Here is a 24,256-nt window from a genome sequence, read left to right as displayed (position 1 = left end):
TCGAAGATACTGGTCCTTGACTATTTCAACGACGCCCTCACAGAAATGCTTCAGACACTTCAGTGCAGACGCCTCACCGATGTGGAGGTACTCGTCCCACATGTCTGCCGCGCCTCCGTAGGCCAACTGCCTGATTGTCGCAGTGCACTTTTGAATAGGGGTGTGGCCGGGTCTGCCGGCCGCATTGTGCCTGAAGCGGAAGCATTTATATCGACGCTCCAAAGCGTCAACGATACGCATAAACAGCTCCTTGCGCATCCTAAAACGCCGCCTGAACACGTTGGCGTTAAACCGCGGCTGCTCTGCGAAGTAGTCGTCATATAGCCGCTGATGTGCAGCTACGTGATCCCGAGCAATCACTGCTCGACGGTGGACAACGGGTGGAGGTCGAGGTACCGCCGGCTGCAAAGCCTTTTGTAGCAGTCGGTCTATCTCACCCTTCGTATAGGCCTCCAATGCTTCGTCCATTTGCCGTTCGTACTCCTCATCACTACTACCACCACTACCACCCGTGTTACTCATTTCGCGTTGTTGCTCTTGTACAGAAATTAAGAGAGAAAGAAAACTCGTTAAAACAAGTGGTGTGAATGAAAATGACGTGAAAATCGCGTATATATACTGCTTCAAAAATTTAATTAAAAAAATGCACTAGCCGATCGCTTGCCAATCTTCAATTGATTCTCAATTTTTTTAATTATTGGATTGACACAATCGTAACGGGCTTGAACCATACAAAAAGTGTGCATTGGGAAGCCAATCGGTTGTACCTTATTCTAGTTGTTCTCAACTTTCAACAAAAAACGATTTTGATTTTTGTTGGTTGCCAACTATTGGATATTTGTTGATACCAACAAGGACTTTTAATAGGAGTATATTTGATGTCGTGTACAACATTTGTATTTCGAAAACGTGGGAATAAATTTCACTTCTTTGGTGTCTCGGGCAATTTTGATATTTTCTGAGACATTTCAGAAATGACATATTAGGGAAACCTTGGGGAGATGAAGATTGTGGCCAACCGAGTAGGCATTTCAATATAGGGTAGATTGTTTTGATTAAGGCCACTCGCAATACTGGACGATCGCCCGCCTCTGCGATCTCACGCCCTTCCCGCCCACCCTGTGCGTCAGGAATGTCGATTGGTCGGGTGATCGGTGCTATTGCACACCTTCGGCCGATAAGACCACCGATCTCTTCTTTATTTTTATTTTTATTTTTATTTTTTTCTCATATTTTTAACCCATTTATCATCTTTCACTCCAATCTCTTCTATATAAATACCCTATTTTTTCTACTTCCCCCGTCCCACTTTAGGAGTCTCATTTGAGTTCGGCACGAGTTTTAAGAAATATAAAAAAGTTGGTGAAAAAAGATAGTGGAAGGTGGATCCTAATTTTTTATATTAGTTTTATAATAAAATGTGAGTGGAAAAAGGTTATTAGTGAAATGTGAGGCCTATTACCATTTATGGGATATTCCAACCAGGACTCCTAAAGTGGGATACCTAAAAATGGTAAACCGAGACTCCTAAAGTGGGATGGAGGGAGTAATATTTTGTGGAGTACTAGTTTTTTATACTCCCTCCATCCCTAATAATTTGTTACCATTTGACCCTGCACGAGTTTTAAAAAATGTAATAGAAAGTGTGTTAATAAAAGTTAGTGGTATGTGAGTCCATTTTTTATATATTTGTTTTATAATAAAATGTGAGTGAAAATGAGTTAGTAAAATGTGGGTCCACTACCAAAAATGGTAAAAGTGAAAGGTGACAAATATTTAGGGACAGACGAAAAATGAAAATAAGTGAAAAATTTTCAGGGACGGATGGAGTATTATTTTCTATATTTTTTTTTTGTTGTAACTTTTTTCTAATTAAGTATTTTAGTTTTGCCTTTAATTTGTATTGTTTTGATATTTTATTTTATTTAATAACAAAAATTTAAAAGTAAAAAATAGTGGTGATGTGAAAAATGAGAATGAGGATATATAGAGCAGACTATTACTCCCTCCGTCCACGAATAGGAGTCCCGTTTTGTCATTTTAGTTCGTCCGCGAATAAGAGTTCCGGTTCATTATTACTATAAATGGCATGAGGCCCTCACATTCAACTAACTCATTCCACTCACATATCATTTAAAACTAATATATATAAGTGAGACACATATTCCATCAACTTTTCTTAATATTTCTTAAAATTCGTGCCGTAGAGAAATGTGACTCCTATTGGCGAATGGAGGGAATACTGGTTATGCTCTAGAAGATGAAATGTTGCTGTGGCAGAGAAAAAATGGAGATGAGCGGCATGAGAGTGTTGGGGCAAGTTATATGCTGAGTATAATTCACTGTTTGAATGGAGTAAAAATTCCATACTCATTCCATACCAAGTGGCATGATTATGTGGTATACCTCACCATTAATTTATTGACAAATGGAAGTAAAATGCCACATAAATATAAGTCCAATATACTAAACTAACGGCTCCGGTAATTCATTTATGGAAGGTAGCATAATCCTAGTATTAGATGGAATGACTATAATATCTTCCTTATAATATAAAAATTATAAATTTGATACTTCAGTATCTCTCTTTTAATATCCTATAATTGGCGTAAAATATACTTCAATATAACAGTAATATTTTATATAAAAAAAAAGTAATCGTACTATTACATTAACTTTCATAGGATTTGATAGGTAAGAATATTTGTCTTTGTTTTATATTTATATATACAAAAAAATTATAGATACAAAATTTATGACTATAACTTAGCAGTAATAAATTATACTCCATCCGTCCCAATAAATATGAAACATTTGGTTTCTGGCACGAAATTTTATTAAGTGTTGTTTTGTGAGTTGATGAAGAGAGAGTAAAGTAGGAGAGAGGGAAAAGTAGAGAGAGTGATGTTTCCATTTTAGGAAACGTTTCATTTTTAGTGGGACAATCCAAAAAGGAAAACGTTGCATTTCTAATGGTACAGGGGGAGTACTAAATTTCAATTATTAACAAGTAAAAAATTAAGAAATTTTATAAACAAGAAAATCAAAAACTAAAAATAAAATATTGTGTTTTCAAATAGAATAACTTGAAGATTACCGAAAAGTATAATCTTTTGAAACTTAGTCGGTAATTAATACTCCCCCTGTCCCACTAGAAATGAAACGTTTTCCTTTTTGGGTTGTCCCATTAAAAATGAAAATTTTCTTAAAATAGAAATAACTTTATCTCTACTTTTTTCTCTCTCATACTTTACTCTCTCTTCTTTAACTCATAAAACAACGCTACATAAAATCATATGCCGAAAAGCAAACGTTTCATATTTATTAGAACGAAGGGTACATAATATGTCTCCCACTTTCATAAACAAAAGAAATAAAAATACTACTCCTTGTTCAAATTTAAAGCTATTGCAAAAATCTCTTCAAAAGTATTTCTTCACGTTCTAGCAACGATACCTAAAATAAATTTCTCCAATCCAAAATACTTTTTTCAACTTGAGATAAAATCAAGGGGGACAATCACTCGGAAACATGATTTGAGGTAAACTTGGAACACCTTGATAACCCTATAAAGCAAAAATAATGTATATCTAGTTACAAATGAAGCACATAAGAAAATATGGTAATATATCATCTTTTGAGTGTGAAATATACCTGAGTCAATAATGAAGTATATGAGAAAGGTTGTGCATGAGCATGCTGAATCGAAATCATATTAGATGACTAATCCTACAAATTTTTACACCAACAAAGAACTCAAATATGATATATTCATATAGATATATATAATATATTTATGCATAAGCTAATATGCATTACTTTTAGACATATACATACCATGGTTTGGTGGCTTGGATTCATGTGAATGATAGTGTTGGGGCAAGTTATATGCGCGTATAATTCATTGTTTGACTTGTTTGTAGCAATTTGATATTATAGAATTTGGAAAAATAGAAAAATTTGAGAATAATGTGTCAATTTGAAAGAAAAATAAGAAGAAATTGAAGAAGAAAATGAAATTTAGGTGTAAACGAAGTGGAAGAAGTAGGGTATCTAATATCTATAGAAGGGAGATTTGAAAAGACAATTAATATTTTTGTGTTTATCGGTAAAAATAAAATCAAAATATTGATTTTATGATAAAACTATGACTTATTATTAAGGAAAGGCCGCCTACCGACACGTGGAAGCCACACGATGCACGCGCATGCAGGTGACGCGGACTAAACACACATTATTAGTAATGTGTGTTTTTTTAATTATGGAAGTCCTCGTGCTGCAAATTAAAGGCATGCTTTAAACAATCTTTAGTAATAGGGGATTATATATTTCACAAACTCGTTACACTCACATTCAAGTATGAAATTAATATATAAAAATGAGACAATCTCCACTAACATTTTTTACTCTTTTTTTTATAAAATCAAACAATTTTTAAAAACTCATGTCGAATTAAAATGCATCTTTAAATGGCGGACGGGGGAGTAGTACGTTATTCGAACATATTTTGGCCTAAAAACTTAATTGTCTCCCTTGCAATCTACTCCCTCTGTCCACGATTTAAAGAACCCTTTTACCATTTTTGTTGTCACAATTTATAGAACTATTTACTTTATTCCACTTTTAGTACGTGGATCTCACATCCCACCAACTTTTTACACTCACAATCCAATATAAAACTAATACTTTAAATAGCTCTCACATTCCAATCACTTTCTCCCTTTACTTTTCTTCATAAAGTCAAACAATTTCTTAAAACTCGTGCCGAGCCAAAATGGTGTGTAGTACGATAATTAAATACAAGAGCGCAAAGTTTTTGGGTCATTCCAAACAAAAGGCTAAAAATAAAATTCATGGAAATTACTCTAGGGATTGGAAACATGAAATCAATATAATAGCCTCATCTAGCAAGAGTGATGGACCAACAAATGAACAATACAAGCATATATTCTTATGTATATAAATCTAATCAGCTGATCCACAAATGCAAAATGAAGGGCATATTTCTAAACATCAAACTAACGCTAACATACAGAGAAATTGATCAAAGATAATCTAGACCAAAATGCAGGCAGCTCACATAGATAACGACACTTCACTTGGGTGGGGTCTTCCTGTTTGGTTCAAACACGTACTTGATCAACGACTCCTTGATCGAGAGCAACTCGGGGAACTCTTTCTTCAGTTTAGACGCGTCCATCTCGTTGTTGCTTCTGGCAGCAACAATGACCTTTGCTTGTTCCTCGAGGGTGAAATTGGCGTACTTGAAATCCGGGTCAATATATTGCTTGTACATCTCCAGCACCTCGTTGTGGCTGACGACACCCGGGTTGGTGAAGTTCCAGATGCCTCTGAGGTTTCGTTTTGCCATCTCAATTGCAATTGGAAGAAGCTCATCCAAGATTGTCATGCTGTTAGGGATGTTAACCACCTTGTTGTACTTCGAGATCTTGGTAACGAAATTGCGCGGGTTGCTCAGGTCTGAAGATATCGGCATCCGGACTCTCAGCGTGCAGACGTTGTCGTATTCTTTCAAGAGCGATTCCACCTGATAGAGTGCACACCAAAAGTTAGCATGCAAATATATGACAAGTAATTTGCACTAGGCTGCAACCTAAACAAAATATTACCATCGCCTTCGTCTTGGAATAGAAAGATCCGATGAAATTGGGTGTGTCTTCCTCCTTGTATCCAATGCCAGAACCCTCAGGGTGCGCAGCATCGTATTCAAAGATGCAGCCAGTGGCAAAATTCAGCATCAGGAGTCCGTTCTCTCTGCATACATCGGCCAAGGTCAGCGTGCCAGCAACATTGACACGAATAGTCTCAGTCTTATGGCTTTCACACCAATCGACGTTGGGTCTACCAGTTAAACCAGCTGCATTCAGAACATGTGTAGGCTTCACAGCATTAATGTCGGCCAAAACCTGGTGGCGATTCTCAAGACGCCCCTTTCCATACTCATACGCTATCTCCTGTTTCTCACACAATTTTCCGAGCAAACCACCAATCCACCCCGTCCTGCCATATATCAAGAACCGGAAGGCCGGTTTCTCCATTGATTGGCCAGTCTTGGAAGGCGGCAACACCATCTTCTGAGTAGAGTTAGCAGTGAATTCGGACTTCCCAGACTCGTACTGCTCAGCTCCGTCAAAATGCCTCTCGATTCCACCAGGCATCATCAGCATTCTAGGATGAGGAAGCAGTGCACCGGATACATCACCCCACCAATCAGGATTGCTGGTGTACCACTCAATTGTCTTCTTCAAACCCTCCTCCCATGGGGTCCTCTCTGACCAACCTAACTCCTTCAGCTTCTGGTCGTCTAGGAAGTACCGTTGATCATTAAAAGGCCTGTTATCCACGAACTCAATGACCTTGTCGGGGTCCATCTTGAACAGCTTGCACATGTCGCTGGCTACATCGATCACCCTCCTCTCCCTCTTCGTCCCAATGTTGTAAACATGACCAACTTCTCCCTTGTGGAGAACAACCTCAAAGGCTTCGGCAACATCCTCACAATAGAGGTAACTTCGAACGTTGGATCCATCACCATGGATGGGAAGTGTTTTCCCTCTCATGGCCAAGAGAATGAACTTAGGAATTAACTTTTCCGGAAACTGATTGGGGCCATAAACATTATTACCTCTCGTGGTAATAACAGGCAATCCATAAGATCTACCATATGCCATAACGAGCATCTCAGCCCCAGCCTTTGTTGCTGAGTAAGGGTTGGTCGGAAGGAGCTGCGAGGCCTCGTGGTTCCCAACAATAGCATCCTCCTCAGTCTCTCCATAGACCTCATCCGTGCTAACATGGATAAACCTTCTAATCTGTCCGGTTACCTTGCACGCCTCCAAGAGCACATGAGTGCCATAAATGTTATTCTTGGTGAACTCGAAACTGTTACCAAAGGAATTGTCAACATGGGTTTGGGCAGCGAAATGCATTATAGTGTCAATGTTCTCAGCGACGAGAAGGTAATTGACAAGGTCAGCGCTACCGATGTCTCCCTTGACAAACTTGAAGTTGGGAGAGGATTTGGAAGGAAGGAGGTTCTTGAGATTGGAGCAGTAATCAAGCTTGTCGAGCACGACAATCTTGTATTCGGGATAGTTTCGTATAAGCCTGTTTGCGACATGTGAAGCGATGAATCCGGCAGCCCCAGTGATGAGGATGTTTTTCGGTGTAAAGTTCGACATTGTTGCTTAGTATCTACAGCAGAAAAGCAACCATGTTTTCATACTAGGATAGCATCTGCCTAAAGAAAAATCAGCTAAGATCATAATTTAGGTAATTCACATCCATAACAAAAATATGATTCACATTACATATCGAGTTTAATTCTTTTAAATGGATGTTAAATGATGGATGAATCAAATTCGCATTCAATTATTTTTGAAATCATCACAATAGAACCCTAGATCAATCTCATGGATCCAATTAGATCATCGCATATAACATTGAATACAGAGTCAATAGCAGAAATTAAAGAGTTGAATGAATGCAGGGTGAAAGAAACTCACGTTTAATCTGCGATAATGACTCGGACATGGAAATAGGGGAAGAAAAGGGGGAGAGAAGATTGAAATGGGAGAGAGAAGTGAATGGTTAAGACAAGGAGCGGCGAAAAGAATGGAACAATCATTTACCTCTATTAAAATTTGCACTTTTCATCCTTCCCAATTATAGATCAAGGTGAGCAATACACCTGATGTGATTGATTTTGGAGAGACTCAACCATTGGATTGAATAAATTATGGAGGATACAAATTTTTTGAACAACCGTTTTATAGATAGGATAACCGATAACAAAGATTAGATATTTAAATGATTGTTTAAATTATTGGAGTTTCTAATTTCAAATATAATGTTTGATGATACTATTTCTTCCGTCCAAAAAAAATAGTCTTATTTATGGATTACACGAGTTTTAATGAGAAATAGGTAAAATAAGAGAGTGAAGGAGAAAAACTTGATAAAATAAGAGAAAATGAGAAAAAGTGGTAAAGTATAATAGAGGAGAGAAAAATATGGGAAAAATATGAGAGAGAAACTTTCCATTGTAAGAAATGAGACTATTTTCGGTGGACATCCCAAACTGAAAAAAATAAGACTAAAATAGGACTATTTTTTTATGGACGGAGGGAGTATAAAAAATTGAAAAATTGGCCCCTAAGACCATCAACTTTTGCTAGATTTTAGTATTTTCCATGAACATTAAAATTGGTCTAAAATATCACAATCTTTATACTCCCTCCGTCCCACAAACAAAGATTGTCCCACTTTTCCATTCTCGTCCGTCCCACAAAGTTTGTCCCATTTCACATTTTACCATTTATGGTAGTGGACCTCATATTCCACTAACTCATTCCTACTCACATTTTATTATAAAACTAATATATAAAAGTATGACCCACATTTCACTAACCTTTTCAACTCATTTTTCATTACATTTTTTAAAACCCGTGCCCGGTCAAAGTGAGACAATCTTTGTGGGACGGAGGGAGTATTTTGTTTGTTATTTCTCAACCCAGCCCAAGTATGACATCTTCGGCAAAAATCTTACGAATAATTGGACAACTGTGAAATATTTATGATATTTTAGATTAATTTTTAAGTTAGTGACTATATGATAAAAAGCTACGTAGAAAACCACATTTATTTTCTAGTGTCAAGTAGGATAAAAAAAAGTACGGAAGTTGGTTGGATATGTTGATTAACCTGACCTATCATGAGAAATGATAAACAAAATACTCCCTCTGTCATATATAAATAGGACATATGAGTTTAACACGAGTTTTACTGCGTAATTGGTAAAGTAAGAGAGAATGAGAAAAAATTGTTGAAATTGTGTAATGGATGATGGGGTCCATAAAAATAAAGTAAAAGAGAAGGAGAAAGATTTTCATAAATGGATATGGACTATTTGTATTGGACGAAAAAAAGAAAGAAATATGCTCTATATCTATGGGACGAACGACCTTATATTAATCTCTATTAAATGAAGAACATATATAAAAAAGTATTAACTAAAATATTATTTCTCCAACAAATTAGTTTCTTATCTAATTACTCTATAATACTTCATCCTTTTTATAGAAATAAATTATTTGGGAAACACAATTTTTTTTTGAAATAGGTAAAGTGAGAGAAGAAAAAAAACAGCTAAAATAATATAATGGATAATAAGGCCATCAATAATAAAGAAAAAAAAAAGTTTTTGACATGAATTATTTTTATAACACGAATGAAAAAAGAATTTCAGCCTATTTTTATAGGATATATGATTTGGCAAAATGATGATTAATTGTGGTCACAAAATTATAGAGCTGGAAGAAAAGACAAATAAATAAAACGTGCTCTTAATCATTCCACTTATATTAATGGAGAACTCCGAATCTCCGATCCCAATAGATTATGTGTGAGCAGCTGACAAAACTCAACTATACTAAACCTGTGATCCTTCCGCCTTTTAAATGTGTGAGGGTTTAACATTTCAGGTTGATTTCACTCCATAATTTCTGCTTGGCTGGAAACAGATAGACAACTTACAACAAGTAGAAGATATTTTGAGAGAGACTTTGATTTGAATGGTCCACAATATATATGAAGCCTTTTGAGTTATTGATGAAATTGACTACCATTTGTTTTTGAGCAGAGACTAAAAAACCTAGATGGATTTTCTGGGTTCGATTCAAGTGCTCACAGCCTGCAAAGATGCAGCTGGAATTGCAGGTATTTTAACTCCTACTCCTTTATGTTTGTATTTTGCTTTCAATTTTACTTTGTGGTTCATGGGTTTTTCCTTTCTGTTCGTTTCTATGGTTGTTTTGTTAGCACGTGGAACTTTCAAAAAGTTGAGATTTTTTCCATGAACTTTTATCTTGGCAAATAATATCCTTTATCCGAGTACGTTATTTTCCACCGGCAAACAAAATTCCAGAAAGTAATATCATGATACAGATTTTTTTTTCTTCATTTCTTGACAACAAATTCGAGAGCTTCGAGATCTTCAATCTTTGAGGATAGTTTTGCTTGAAGCACACCCTCCAAAATTGTTCTTCAATCCATTAATATATCCAAAAATAATTCGTTCGTGAAAAATAACAAACTCGGGTAAAGTTCGTGATATTATATGCCAAATTGGAAATTCACGGGAAGAACCCAAACTTTTTGAAAGTTCCATGATATTAGTGGCCACATTAACTTTATTAAAAAGGATTGAATGAGTTTATGTAGTTATTTACCATTAAAGTCTAAACCTTCTTTGGTAATACCAAATTTCTTATAATTTGGGAGGAAATATCTTTAATTCGATATCTGAATTATCAAGAATTTGGTTATGGTGAATGCCAAGTATGGGGTTTGATTCGTTAATCTAGACAAGTACAGTGGTGTTCGGTTTTCTGGATAAAATAGTACTACTAGATATAATCTAAGAGATATAATCTAGGATTAAGTTGTGAGATTATTTTAATTGGAGGGGATTTGGCTATGACTAATTATGACATGATTATCCATCTTAGATGGATTTCTGGGATTCAATAGCATGAACAACGAACTCTACATATTTAATCCCGTGATACGATCTTGCAAACCGAACAACCCCTACATTGTTTGTTTTAATGCAATGCTAAAAAAAGATGTGTTTCAGAGAAAAACATAAAGTTTGATTTTGTGTTGCATTTTTTTATGCAAATTGTAGCATTTTGTTTTTGGTTGATAGCTTAGGGAAGGGAATGAATGATAAAGAAAGTGATAGCACTAGCTCCTTATACAGCCTACTTGCTTTAAAGCATAAGAATATCCAAACTAAGATCAAATTCTATTTAAGAAACTAAGATAGGAAACAATAGAGATAAGGAAAAGATTGAGACTTGTAGTCCCCTTCTGCTAAACTTGGTCCGGACTCTCATGAATTGCTTCGACTGTGCTGCAGGGAATATCTTTGCTTTCGGACTATTTCTATCTCCTGTGTGAGTATTTCCCGCTCCTGACATCCATTTTACTCGAATTGTTTACATTGAAACTATGTAGGAAGGACAAATTTTAATCAGCAATGCCAAGTTTGTGTATGGTTGTTTCAATCATTTTCTGCAGGCCTACGTTCAGGAGAATTATTAGGAACGAGTCAACAGAGCAGTTCTCGGGGCTGCCTTACATCTACACTCTCTTGAACTGCTTGATCACTGCTTGGTATGGTTTGCCAATGATCTCGACTGACAACTTGCTTGTCACAACAGTCAATTCAGTTGGTGGAGTTTTCCAGCTAGTGTACATCGCTATCTTCATAGTACACGCTGAAAAGAATAGAAAGGTTATTGCTTTGACAGTCTTCGTATTTTCAGCCTCTGATCTCAATAGGTTACGAAATTTTGAATCTGTAATGTGAATTTCCCTGCAGTTGAGGATGTTAGGGCTGCTTTTGTCAGTTTTCATAGTGTTTGCAGCTATTGCAGTGGGAAGCTTGCTCATGAGTGACTTTGAAGTCCGCCATCTGACCGTTGGATTTCTAAGCTGTGCTGCCCTCGTATCTATGTTTGCTTCACCGTTGTTTATAATCGTACGTGAAGCCTTTAATCTTCTTTGAATAATACTTATCTGTAGCATAGCCTAGTTTCTTGATGGTTTTTTTTTGGCAGAATTTGGTGATTAGAACAAAAAGCGTTGAATTCATGCCGTTTCATCTGTCCCTCTGCACGTTCTTGATGAGCACATCGTTTCTCTTATACGGTTTATTCAATTTCGATCCATTTATATACGTAAGATCTCTTCTTATTCTTGATGGCATAGCTGGTTTAATTAAATGATATTTTATTCTAGTCGTTGCGAGTCTGTAAGATTCGATCCTCTTCTTCGCGTATATTTCAGGTCCCCAACGGGATTGGAACTGTTTTGGCAACAATACAATTGTGTTTGTTCTGGTATTACACAAAGCCATCAACAAGAGATTCCACACAACCACTGATAGTTTCCTATTCTGGTAGTGGTGCCTGAAAAAAGGTAATGTATGTTTTGTTGCAGCTTCAACTATGAATTGATTTTAGATTATTTGGAAATTAAGAGTCAACTCTTTCCGGCCCATTCAGATGTTGAGCTAGACCCCTCAAGATTGTTTGTACGTTGAGTATCGAAGGACAAGAGTCGAGCTCAACGAGTCATCTTCAGGCCTGGGATCTCTGTATATTTGAGGCTGGCAGTTGAAAAATGTTTTTGTTATTCTTTCCTTTTCCATCTGTCTTACATTTTATTTATCACTATTGTCATATTCTATTGCTTTTTTAGAAATCTGAGCTTCCAGATTCCCTGTATGGATGTTCTTCAACTTCTACATTCATCAAGGCAGTATTTTTGGTATATTAGTAATTTAGGATGTGTTCTGAGACTTCATTAAAGTTGATAATTTATGGTTGCAGCAGATTTTCTTGGCACAATTTTGTCTTTCCTGTGCCTGATCTTATTTTTGTACTCTTTTAATTATCATTATACTCCTGTCCTACTCTAAAAGTGGAATATTTTTATTCCGGCATAGAATTTTATCTATTTTGTGAGTTAAGTGGAGAGCGAAGGAAAAAGTAGAGAGAGAGTGTTTTTATTTATAGAAAATATGTCATTGGGAAATCTTAAAAAGAAAAATGATTCACTTAGAATGGGACGGAGGAAGTAGTATGTTTTAGTGCGATATTTATATTGATCAATTGAGACCAACGTTAGAGAATAGTAGTAGCAACAGTGGCGGAGCATCGACTCCGGTCGTGGCTCGACGGTCATAGGAGCAACTATTATTATTTTTAGATTGTATTTTGTAATTTCCCACTTTATTGCATAAATATAATTTCGTTTGTCCAATCTTGTTTGCTAATTACAAAATTTTACTTCTGCCTATTCAATTTTGTTCGTCAATAAAAATTTATAACTCCTTTGATTGCTTGCAAATGGAATGGGAATATAACTCGTCTCCAACCTAAGGTTTCTGTTCTTCATTTTCTGGTGTTGTCCAATTACATTGAAATTGAACTTACATGGAGAAAACAAAAAATGAAATGATCCTAGTCTATCACGGTCAACCACGTGGATTTACAATAATCCACAAATTAAAAAAAAAACGTCGAAATATTAAATGTATCCACAAAATAGATACTCCTCTATAAAAAAATATAGTTCAATTTGTGCACGCACGAATTTTAATGAGAAATCAGTAAAATAAGAGAAAAAGAGAAACAGTAAGTAAAAGAGAAATATGGAGAAAAAATATTCCCTCCGTTTCACTCATTTCCACCTTTCATTTTCGGTTTGTCCTACTTAAAATGTCCACTTTCCATATTTGAAAATAAATTTATCTCTCCTCATTAAAACTCCAACTACCTTTCGTCTCTTTACTATATTAGAGCATCCACAATGGTCGGCGAGCGACCGGCTAGCCGATTCCCGGCGCTGGCCGGTCCGCTCGCCGAACCATTGCAATCGGCGAGCGCCATTTCGACGAGAAATTCGGCGGGCGCTGGCCGATGCGCTCGCCGCCATTGTAGGCTGGCGATCGGCGAGCGCATTTTATTTTTTTATTTTTTTATTAAATTTTTGAAATACTATATATACGCGATTTTCACGTCATTTTTATTCGCACCATTTGTTTTAATGAGTTTTCTCTCTCTCTAAATTTCTGTACAAGAGCAACAACGCGAAATGGATAACAACAACGAACGAGTCTACTCTGGCAACGAGCGGGACTCAAACTCCCACGGTACCCGTGGGAGCTGGATGGGGGCCAAAGGGCGGGTACTACAACATGTACCCTTGCAGCAGATGATGCCGCAGGGCTGCGGGCAGGGGGTACCGGGGATGCAACCCGGTATGCAGATGATGCCCGGTTGGGGAGCCGGGATGCAGATGATGTCGGGGGTGGCAGGCGGGGGTGCAGCCCGTGATGCAGATGACGCCGGGGGGGGGGGGGGGGGGGGGGGACAATGTCAATCGCCCCAGTCTTGATTTTTTTACTGCGTCTTGTTAGGTTTGTTATACCGAAAAGCCTGTTTCTAGCAAGTTTCGTTCGAATAGTCATGCTTGTATATGTAAAACTCTATAATCCACTTTTAACCCGATTCAGTATTATTCGAGCAGTTTCGCACGAATAGAATCAGTATATTATTACATTGTGTTTGCTTGTGCATTTATAAGATGTTTTATAAACATTTAAATGTATAAGAAGTAAACAATGCCTAAGTCTTTTGCTTAGTAGACCGGTTGTGGCGACGTCCACTTTAAGGTAACACAGTCAGTTCTATGCAATGCTTTGCAAAAGAAAAAGAAGAATTTCACAACCTAGATAGGCTTTGGCTACCTATCGTGAAAGGTTGCAATGTCAGTCCGATTATTTCTAAGCCTTACTGAAATAAGATGACATTGGTGTGGTATAGCACTAAACGGATCTAACAACAAGACGTGTCTTTATGCTATCTACTGAAATACTAGGTCTTGATAAAATACTATTTCTTAATCTACATATGTTAGCATTGAGCATACGGTATTGATTATGCACTACTTTGACTTATCAAATGGTGCGGGTTTTTCGCACCCAATAATCCTGATATATTGGGTAGTGGCTAGGATTACTATTATGTTGAATCGTACGTAATGTGAATCTCGTTTGATAATGTCCTCAAGAGGAGCTCGAACAAGGTTTTATTATTCGAAAAACTGGTCAGTTGGAGTTTTATTACTATATGAATAATAAATAAGTGTTTCTTTCTAAGTCCACTCTTGGAATTAATAAGATGTTAATTAATTAAGTCCATAGCAGACATTAATTAATTAATGGACATTTATATCTTAAGCGCGAGAAATAAATAATAAACAAAGTGGAAACCCGGATTGCTTGTAATTTCGGATTTGGATGGGGAGAGTTCAATATTACTTTTATAGTGGCTGCTCATAATATTCCAATATAAGCTTGAATTAAATTGTGGGTTCAATTTAATTAGTAAAAAGCTAATTGAGGGAGTCATATCCAAAACCTTCCACAGATCACTGTCTGGGCCAAAAGGAACTTAATATAAATATGAGAATAAAGGAGACAGAATAATTAATTATTTTTCATTATGAAAATTTTCGTTCCTTTCTCTCTACAGAAGGAAACGATTTTTTCATTGTTTTTCTCCTCCGTGAGTTTTTCAGCTTCTCCTCCGTGAAGAATTTTCTGTCTTCTTTATTCGAGTCCTAGTATTTTGATAAGATCAACCCACACTGATATCCGAATACAGTTCGAGAACTAGAGAGAAGATCCGTGGTCTAGTACTCAAGATCATCATTAGGGAGAAGGCGCGAGCAATCGACGATTCTTTGGAGAATCAAATTGGTAACTCTAAACCGTAGTATTCATGTTTAGGATTTACTTTCTTTGAGCATGAATTATTTGCGTTCTAGCATGCAATTATCTGTTTAACATGTGAATTGATTAATCGCATAATCGGTCAAATAGATCCGTGTCTGATTTATTTGTTTTGTACAAGTTTTCAGCTGTGTAAGGGGCACCAAACCCCAACACGTCTTCCCACACATCGACCCCAGTGGAGACTCAATTCACTGGAGATGAGGCTTTCTCCTTAGAGGAGTTGTTGGAACAAGTCGATCAGGGGCAGGGTCAGGGTCGGGGCGCACCGAAGAAGAAGAAGGGCAAAAAGGTGGTCGGTAAGTCGTCGCAGCTGGCTGATGACGGCAGCCCGGCACGGAGGAAGTGGACGGATGATGAGAATGTCGCGCTGTCCAAGGCTTGGGTGTCTGTTTGCGATGATCCCCTCGTTTCGAACAATCAGAGGATCGTCAACATGTGGGCTAAAATTGCAGCAGCCTACAAGATGAATTGCCCGCATGGGAAGGCATACAACGGGGAGGACTGCCGGAAGGGGTGGGAGCGAATCAGGGCTGCAGTCACCCGATTTGCGGGCTTGTACACCAACGCCCTCCGCATGAAGACCAGTGGCCAAACTGACGAGAACTGCAGGAGGATAGCGGAGAAAGCCTTCCCCGTGCCGGGGCTGTATAAGGAATTCACCTACTGGAACTGCTATCTCATGCTGATGGATTCCGAGAAGTTCCGGGCGGGTTTCGATGCTGGCTGGCCGAAGAAGTAGCGGCTGAACTATGCCGGTGATTACATCGGCAACAACGGTGGTTCCCACAACCTCCCTGAGGATGTTCAGGAGTTCCCGTCCCCTCCATCGTTTACTCGCCGCACTCGCCCGGTTGGTCAAAGGCGGACGCAACGGGCAGCGAGGGGAGTCGCCCAGGGGTCCCATGAGGTCCAGTCGGCATCCCCCCCTGCTGGCAAGGCGCCAGCCGAGCTCTCCTTCTTCGCGCGTCAACAAATGCATAAACAGATGCACAAGATCTTTGCTGAATGGAGGGAGACAACTGACCCGTGGAGAAGAGGTTTTTTCACTCAATGCTCGAGAGTATGCGGGTCGATTTGGATGCCGCCGCGGCACAGTTGGGGGAATCAGACGCAGGCTCAGATGCCGCAGATTTGGGGGTCCCGGGTGGCGGCGACGACGGCGGCGACGACGACGAGGAGTAGAGTGGGGTGGGGGCTCGTGTGTGGAAGTCCGGTTTTTTTTTATTATGTAATTTTTTTTAGTTAATGTACTTTTTTTATTTAAATAAAATTAATGAATTTTTCCGTATATGTGTCGTAAATTTAATTCCGTATTTTGTGTTTAATTCCGTAAATTTTTAGTTATTTTTTTAATTTTGTTTGATGTGGCTAGACTATGGCTAGCCTATTGCTTGTCCAGTTGCTTGTCCTAATGATGTGGTAGAAGGAATTTTAGTGCTGATGATGTGGCAGGAGGAGTTTGGCTAGCCTATGGCTGGCCTATTGCCATTGTGGATGCTCTAAACACTAAGTAATTTTTCTAAAACTCCATGTCACTCAAGTTTGTGGACATTTTGAGTGGTTGGAAGAAGGGAGAAAAAGTGGATGGAAGATAAATTTTCTGTATTTAGAAATAAGACTACTTTTTGTAGACATCCGAAAATGACAAAACGAGACTATTTTTGGTGGACGGAGGGAGTATAACCAATTTCACTGCAGATATCAAAATTAGAATTTTTTTTTAAAATCAGAGCATATGATCGGGCTCTAGTACCAATTGTTGAGGATGGTTTGAATATCCTCGACTCCTGAGGCTCTCATATGAAATTCTCGAAAATTTAATACTCTTTTCGTCACCAGTTGAGTTGTATTCCTTCCGTCCACGAAAAATAGGGCACTTTGTAAATTGACACGGGTTTTAATGTAGAATTGGTAAAGTAAGAGAGAAGGAAAAAAAGGTAGAGAAGAGAAAAAAGTAAGAGAGAAGTAGTGTTAGTGGAATGTGGGGTCCATATTATTTGAATGTGCCCTATTTTACATGGACAACCAAAAATGGGCAAATGTGCCCTATTTTTCGTGGATAGGGGGAGTATTCCATTTTAGTTTGTTCCAAAATAATTTCATTTCTTTTTTGGAAAAGACTCTAGTCCCTTTCTTACTTTATTATCTCTTAATCTTTTTTATTTTATTTTCTATCTTACTTTACTTTCTTTACCTTAACCTAACAAATCAATTTCTTAAATCTCGTGTCCAAAAGAAATACCTCAATCATTTTGAGACGGAGAGAGTACTTTTATCACAAATATAATCTACTCAAGAATGTATCTAGAAAGACAGCAGATCAAATAAAATAGATCATATGCAAAGAATCATATATAGATCAATAAATATATTTATGTTTATTTTCTTTTTTTTTTCGATGGATTGCAAATCCCTTTACTCCACAAGTTGGACTCTCAACCTTTTATCTTTATGCTAATTACTCCACAAGCGTGTTTGGTTTGTTAGATAGTGTTAGTAGTTAGCGCTCCTTAACTGTTGATTACAAATGTTTGGATTGTTATTTAGTTTATCTGTGTGGCCCGTTGAGAAGTCAAAGGCCCAAGCTTAAGCAGCTGTAATTGCTGGTTTGCCAATCGGCAAAAATTGGTCGGTTACGTATCAGGCTAAGAACAATAATCAAGTAACAGAATGAAATTACGTTGTTGCCCCTTAAATTCATAATAGTTTATGGTGTATTTTGGGTTTTTATTTGCCCCGATCTACAGCTTGACGAGCTCGAATTGAGTACGGACTACCGCCGACGAAATCAGAAAATGTTTTTTCTCAACAATTCCTCTCTCTACAAGATGGAAAAATCTCTGGCACTCCCTCACGGATCTCCACCTCATCTGCGTCGCCGCCCAAGCCATCTCTCACCGGTTCTCGACTTCGTCTCCTACCTCCTCCCCCATCGCGACGACACCGCCACCACCCACAGCTTCCACCTCTGACTCGACAGCCATCGCATACGCAGCATTCATGGATGAATGCGTGCTCTACACCATCAATTCGACTTCCGATCGAACTACCGCAACCATATACATAATTATGATTTGGGGATTGGGGTTTTATGGAGTCGAGTAGTTATGCGAATTTCTTGCAAATTTTGTCAATTCTTTTGTCTAATATGTGAGCCATATCAAATTATGTCGACCTTTTCCTCGGGAGTAGACTTAGTATACATGAATTTTTTAAACAGCTGAATCCATAGGTGATTCCAAATTTGGAAGTGAGAATGAGCGGCGCCGGGGTGTAAAACAGAGACATAATCATCCAATATGAATTAGGGCAGACGAGGATATTATTATCATTAGATGAATATCCATGGATATAAAGGTAAATTCCAGTTACTTGTTATTGCCTAAAACCAAATAAAATGTAGTCAAAATCAGGAAAATCAAAGTGACAAACCAAACGTATGATCAAGTTAACGCCCATCTAGAAAAGCTCCTCTTTTCGGATTCCAAACATTTTCTATAGAAATGCTAAATAACAAACCAAACAAGCCCTTAAAGTTTGAATATAATGTGATTTAGAGACGTCAGTGCAGTCCGCAATCTGTGGACTAACTTTAGTAACCGCTAAATTTAGAGGGTTAGAGTTGAAAATTTTCAACCCGATAAAATTACAACCTGATTAGCTCGCATTCCAAGTAGGCCAGTCCCGAATTCTAATGGACTGGTGGCCCGATAGGTTAAACTTAGGTAAAACTATTGTCATTATTTTTTCAAGTTTTTTTATAATAATTCGATATTTTATTAATTATTTTATTAGTATAAATAACTATAAAAAATTATTACAATTTCTATTTAGTTTTGTAGATCAATAGAGGCAAAAAGAGAGTGCATGGTTGAGTTGACTGTTAATTAGAGTTTTAGAGCTAAAAAAATTACTAACAGGTTTAGTTAATACTGTCAAGTTGTCAATCGAATTTCTTCCTAGATTAACATGTCTTATTTTTCTTTTTAGTTTATCTCATTAAAAATATCATATTCTCATTTTTAGTAAAAATTTTCTTATATTAATATAAAAATTATATTTTTTCTTTTTATTGAAGATATAAAACAAAACCTTCTAACATACAATTTTACGAGTGTGACATATTTTATCGAAGGTAATTACAAATTTGGATATTGGGCTTATTTTCAAAAAATATTGTTAATCTCTAGCCCAATTTATGATGAAGGAAAAAACGGGAATAGATATGATAAAAAAAATGTGCGATCTTATTTTCTCCTCTTCATCTTGTCGACTGAAACACACGTATATTATATTGCATCATCCAACTCTCTCTCTCTCTGTTGTGCTGGAAAAATTGGTGTTCAGCTCTCCGACTCCCACATCTCCTACCCAACTCAATCTCTTGAATTTTAGGTATGAATGGATTCCGATTCCAATTCCAATTCCAATTCCAGTTCATATGTTAAAGCTCTTCTCTCGATTTATTATTGGATACTTGGTGAAATTATGTCGGGGGAAAAATCAACCCCTTTGGTTCATGGCTAAATGTTGAGGGGTTTCTTGATTTCAGTTTTGAGGCTTGTTCAATATCTGTATTTTTTATTTTCTTATGCTTTAGTTTTGACACTTAAGATTAAAGACATCTCAAAATCGATACCTTTCATACTCAAAATCGAAACAATGGCAATATGGTATTTATAGTGATTCAAAACTTCTATTGGAATTCAATTTTTCTGCATTCTATGGGACAATTTTATTGCCCAACAATTTTTGCCCTCTAATTGACCTCTGAGCATGTTTCCCATTTTTGTAATTTTTTACTATAATGATAGATGATAAATTACTGGCATTTCAATAAATTTCAATCCTTCATGTTCTGCAGCCTGCATTATCATTTATTCGTTAGCTCCAGCCATTGCTCTGTTTTTGTAGAAAGTTAGTAAGCCAAGCATCAAAAAATGTCGGCTAGAAATCGAGGGCCTCCAATTCCTTCTAAAGGGGTTCCACACGGCGGGCTGCCCCATCATGCCCCAATCCTTGAACCACATTTTCCCAGAGGCATTCGGGGGCCTCCGCATCCTGCATTACACGAAGAAGTCAGAGAAGCCCATTATAGCTTGTCCGGACCTCGACAGCTCCCTCCTCACCCCGCGATCATAGAGGATCGGTTGGCGGTTCAACATGACGACATCCAGGTGCTGCTAATTGATAACCAGAGATTGGCTGCAACGCATGTGGCGCTTAAGCAGGAGTTAGAGGTCACACAATATGAACTTCAGCGGGCGGACAAGTATGCACAAACGCTGCACGCTGAGAAGGACTTGCAAATGAGGGAGCTGTATGAGAAGTCGGCTAAACTGGAGAATGACCTTAATGCTGTTAATGCGATGAGGTCTGAGCTTGTACAGGTGCACATGGATGTTAAGGAGTTAACCGTTGGTAGGCAAGAACTTGCTGCGCAGGTGCAGGTTATGACCCAAGATTTAGGTAGAGTTACCTCGGATTTGCATCAGGTTCCGGCAGTTAAGGCGGAAATCGAAGGTCTAAGACATGAGATGGAGAGAGTGAGGTGCGGGGTGTGAATTGTAATGTTGTGATTGTATTTGCTTTATTTATATCCTGTGCATGTGCGTGATAGAGACATTGTTGTTTTTTCCACAGGTCTGCTATTGAGCATGAGAAGAAGAGCTTTGCTGAAAGCTTTGAACATGGGAAGGTGATGGAGAGTAAATTAGTCACTATGGCCCGTGAGTTGGAAAAACTTCGAGCTGAATTGGCTAATGCAGAAAAAAGAGCTCCTGTTGCAGCACCAGTTGGAATTTCAGGTATTGTATGTTCGGTCCCGTTAATTATCTTGTCCTGCAAATGATTTGAGGAAGAGTTCTGTTAGAAGATAAAAACTCTTGTCGAAGAAAGTTTTAATGGAAAAGAGTGTGTACCTTCTGATGTTTGGCATATGAACATGGGCCTGAAGCTGCTGTGACAATGGATACGAATCTAGTCATTTGCCGCAGCTTCAACCCCATCATATGATTATCTGCATATCTCCATCCAGTTCATATAATGATTATGCAGTGTAAGCCTTATTCTTGGAGTCTCTATGCAGGTGTTGGTTATAATGCAAATTATGTGAATCCTGAATCCGGGTATCCTGGAAATCCATATCCTGCTGGATATGGCATGATGCCTGCAAACTCAATGCACCCAGTAAGTCATAAATCCTTGCATTTTGGCAAATTTTCTCCATAAAAAAGAGACCTTCACGAAAAAAAAAACTTTAGAGCTGTTAGCTTTGTATCATCAATTTATCATGCATGTTCGATCTGAATCTAGCAATACATCCCCGATCCTGTTTCAGGCACCTGCTGGTGGAGAAGGCTATCCTCCTTATGGCCCTGGAGCTGGTGCTTGGGGGCCTTACGATACACAGCGAGCTCAAGGATCCAAATAAACTGGTTCATCCCCATGGTACATGTTTTTTTTCGTATCACTTGGGTACTGCATTATGCTTTCAGTTTGATCATAAAGTTTATAAGATAAAAAGTTCAAATAAATAGAGTATCTTCTAAATGCACTATGCAAGATGTATTAAGAAATCGTTATGCCAATCCATGCATATATTTACCTGATAAATGATTTTCTAGTACTTGGCATGAAAATGATATTGATTTATGCTATCAGGATTCAGGACATGGCATGAGAACTTTGCTAGTAACGAGTCTGATATGCTGCATCGATGGAAATTTTGTGTGATGAAAGCAATGGAATTAAGATACCATTGGCAAATGCGATTTCTTAGAGGCACTCATCTACCTTAGCCATTGGCATGTTGCCCATTAGAAAGATTGAGAAAACGAGTAGCTATCACCATTGTTTTGCATCATTCTGGGAGGAACTGATGTGTGGCTGATTAGTTCCATGCATTTTTGCATCATTTTGTTTTCACGAAATTTCTGGTAGATGATACAAATATAATATGAGTCTTGCATCAAGCTATAAAAGGAAACCGGAAACTTAGTGATTTAATGTATCTATGGGGGCAATTAACTTAATGAGATGGGGATTTTTTTGTATATTTATTGTTGCGTGCTATTAGAGTTCTGACAGATAATATGCGAGAAAGTTTGTGAAGTTTTTATTGACTGCCTTAATAGTATTATGTGACTAATAAAGCAATTTGAATTCCGTTTCTTTCTTTTCATGATAGTCAAAATTAGGTTTGAAGAATACTTCGCTACGTTGATAAACCCTTCGTCCCAAGAAAGATGACTCCTTTCTGGGATGACATGAGATTTTATGCAATTTTATTTTATGTGTAAGTGGAGAGAGTAAAAAGTAAGAGAAAAATTAAAATATGGATAAAGGTGTTTCCATTTAAAGCCATGAATTATCTTAGTTGGAACAAATAAAAAATGAAAGAAAAATTAAAATATGGATAAAGGTGTTTCCATTTAAAGCCATGAATGGACGTAGTTGGTTTCGATGGGATGCTAACTCCAGGACGTCCAAATATCGGTGATTCAGAGGGGTTGAATCTAATTTGAGCTAGAATGTTAATGCTTATATCTACTGAGGCATGCAAAGCAGAGTGCACGAATTGCCTGTCTCAACAGGATGTGCACACCTGGCCTCTGTGAAGATGCGTGCAAAAATACGTAGATGGATGAGCCAATTTTCAAATATTTTATTTACGTATTTATTACTCCCTCTTCCGTCATCCAAATTTTATCACAGTTTGATCGGACACGGGATTTTAGAAATGTAATGGTAAGTGAGTTGAAAAAGTTGGTTAGATGTGGTTCCTATTTTTAAAGTATTAGTTTTATTTTATAATAAAATGTGAGTGAGAATAAATTAATGGAATAAGGGGTCCATTACCAAAAATGATAAAAGATGAAATGTGATAAATTTTATAGGACGGATAGAAATAGAAAAATATGACAAAATTTCAGGGACGAGGGGAGTAATTTAAAAAAATTAAACTTAAAATTTCTTATGTAAATAAACGTTTAGTTAGGATATTTTTATATTTTTTGAATCATTTTAAATCTTTAAACATACTTTCTCATTTTCTTCTTCGTAGTCGTACATATTCATCTTTCTTTTACCATTTTTTCCATCAAAAATTCAACTTTCAATCCCGGTAAATATCAAGAAGCAACCCACGTAAGTTCAACTGCAATCCACACAACCCACCTTTAGGTTCATTTTCTCACCCAGTTGACAAAGTAGATTCGAGGAGTTGGGAGCTTCATATGGGTATTATACAAGTAGCACTGTGTTCTTTCATTGAGAGGGGTGATGGATCCAGGTACACCAGCTTCAGATATTTATTGCTCATCCATTGAGATTTACATGGAATGCAAAATTGTTCCACTCTCCAGCACTCATCAAGAATGTATTCACATGTCACATCTTGCAATCTACAAATTTGTTTACCATATAAAATTATTAACTACTCCCTCCGCACCCCTTAATTAGCACATATTAACTTGGCACGAATTTTGAGAAATATAATGAAAAGTGAGTAGAAAATATTAGTAGAATGTTGGTCTAACTTTTATATTTTAATTAATGGAGTGTATTAGGGTCCTCACACCTGCTTAGTATAAAACATCAACACAAATCACAACCCTTAAATCTTGGATTGGATGGTTGTGATAAACTATATTATTAGACTAAGATGTTACATTATTAGACTAATAATCTACATTATTAGACTAAAATGAAACATTATTTTACTAAAATAGTACATTATTAGCTAAGTTACATTATTAACTAATAATCTACATTATTAGATGACACGTGACATTAATCTAACCATTAGATCTCAAGATCCAATGGACTAACAAGTGCTTTGTTTTTAACAATATTTACCATATG

The 24,256-nt window shown here is 37.3% G+C and overlaps 3 protein-coding genes across 9 annotated transcripts; 2 read left to right on the top strand and 1 right to left on the bottom strand.

The window, feature by feature from the left end:
• Positions 1 to 4,929: 4,929 nt before the first annotated feature.
• Positions 4,930 to 7,778, bottom strand: LOC125215159 (trifunctional UDP-glucose 4,6-dehydratase/UDP-4-keto-6-deoxy-D-glucose 3,5-epimerase/UDP-4-keto-L-rhamnose-reductase RHM1-like). 3 transcript variants are annotated; one of them, XM_048116492.2, is made up of 3 exons: positions 7,653 to 7,778; positions 5,631 to 7,215; positions 4,930 to 5,548 (listed from the first exon to the last, which is right to left on the bottom strand). In XM_048116492.2, exons 2-3 carry the CDS (start codon positions 7,200 to 7,202, stop codon positions 5,096 to 5,098), a joined length of 2,025 nt encoding a protein of 674 aa, XP_047972449.1. In that variant the 5' UTR covers positions 7,203 to 7,215; positions 7,653 to 7,778; the 3' UTR covers positions 4,930 to 5,095. The 3 variants fall into 3 exon arrangements, with proteins under 3 accessions (XP_047972449.1, XP_047972448.1, XP_047972450.1); XM_048116491.2 differs by having other exon boundaries at positions 7,527 to 7,667; XM_048116493.2 differs by lacking the exon at positions 7,653 to 7,778 and adding an exon at positions 7,527 to 7,645 and having other exon boundaries at positions 5,631 to 7,261.
• Positions 7,779 to 9,432: 1,654 nt separating this feature from the next.
• On the top strand, positions 9,433 to 12,369 carry SWEET2 (Nodulin MtN3 family protein). Of its 2 annotated transcripts, none has more exons than XM_048112003.2 (8): positions 9,433 to 9,503; positions 9,662 to 9,738; positions 10,943 to 10,979; positions 11,104 to 11,320; positions 11,408 to 11,566; positions 11,646 to 11,765; positions 11,875 to 12,006; positions 12,093 to 12,369. In XM_048112003.2, exons 2-7 carry the CDS (start codon positions 9,678 to 9,680, stop codon positions 11,998 to 12,000), a joined length of 720 nt encoding a protein of 239 aa, XP_047967960.1. In that variant the 5' UTR covers positions 9,433 to 9,503; positions 9,662 to 9,677; the 3' UTR covers positions 12,001 to 12,006; positions 12,093 to 12,369. The 2 variants fall into 2 exon arrangements, with proteins under 2 accessions (XP_047967960.1, XP_088922983.1); XM_089066857.1 differs by having other exon boundaries at positions 9,465 to 9,483.
• A 7,258-nt stretch (positions 12,370 to 19,627) lies between these two features.
• Positions 19,628 to 22,448, top strand: LOC125208953 (structural maintenance of chromosomes domain protein). 4 transcript variants are annotated; one of them, XM_089067136.1, is made up of 6 exons: positions 19,628 to 19,786; positions 20,256 to 20,942; positions 21,035 to 21,198; positions 21,480 to 21,580; positions 21,732 to 21,841; positions 22,062 to 22,448. In XM_089067136.1, the coding sequence occupies exons 2-5, from the start codon at positions 20,332 to 20,334 to the stop codon at positions 21,822 to 21,824; spliced, it is 969 nt and encodes a 322-aa protein (XP_088923262.1). In that variant the 5' UTR covers positions 19,628 to 19,786; positions 20,256 to 20,331; the 3' UTR covers positions 21,825 to 21,841; positions 22,062 to 22,448. The 4 variants fall into 4 exon arrangements, with proteins under 4 accessions (XP_088923262.1, XP_047964452.1, XP_047964451.1 ...); XM_048108495.2 differs by having other exon boundaries at positions 22,055 to 22,448; XM_048108494.2 differs by having other exon boundaries at positions 19,630 to 19,786; positions 20,306 to 20,942; positions 22,055 to 22,448.
• Positions 22,449 to 24,256: the final 1,808 nt, after the last annotated feature.

This window comes from Salvia hispanica, chromosome 3 (genome assembly GCF_029641045.1).
Source record: "Salvia hispanica isolate PSC_SH4W2 chromosome 3, Shi_PSC_v1, whole genome shotgun sequence".
In the NCBI taxonomy this organism is placed as follows: domain Eukaryota; kingdom Viridiplantae; phylum Streptophyta; class Magnoliopsida; order Lamiales; family Lamiaceae; genus Salvia; species Salvia hispanica.
The sequence above is the reverse complement of the archived record's forward strand: the minus strand, read 5'-3'. Positions and strand labels throughout refer to the sequence as shown.

Coding starts and splice junctions, on each gene's coding strand:
- LOC125215159 (XM_048116492.2), bottom strand. CDS start 7,202: ATGTCGAACTTTACACCGAAAAACATCCTCATCACTGGGGCTGCCGGA. Junction 5,549..5,630: donor ATTCCAAGACGAAGGCGATG/GTAATATTTTGT, acceptor GCACTCTATCAG/GTGGAATCGCTCTTGAAAGA.
- SWEET2 (XM_048112003.2), top strand. CDS start 9,678: ATGGATTTTCTGGGTTCGATTCAAGTGCTCACAGCCTGCAAAGATGCA. Junction 9,739..10,942: donor AGATGCAGCTGGAATTGCAG/GTATTTTAACTC, acceptor ACTGTGCTGCAG/GGAATATCTTTGCTTTCGGA. Junction 11,766..11,874: donor ATTTCGATCCATTTATATAC/GTAAGATCTCTT, acceptor CGTATATTTCAG/GTCCCCAACGGGATTGGAAC.
- LOC125208953 (XM_089067136.1), top strand. CDS start 20,332: ATGTCGGCTAGAAATCGAGGGCCTCCAATTCCTTCTAAAGGGGTTCCA. Junction 20,943..21,034: donor CATGAGATGGAGAGAGTGAG/GTGCGGGGTGTG, acceptor TTTTTTCCACAG/GTCTGCTATTGAGCATGAGA. Junction 21,199..21,479: donor AGCACCAGTTGGAATTTCAG/GTATTGTATGTT, acceptor GTCTCTATGCAG/GTGTTGGTTATAATGCAAAT.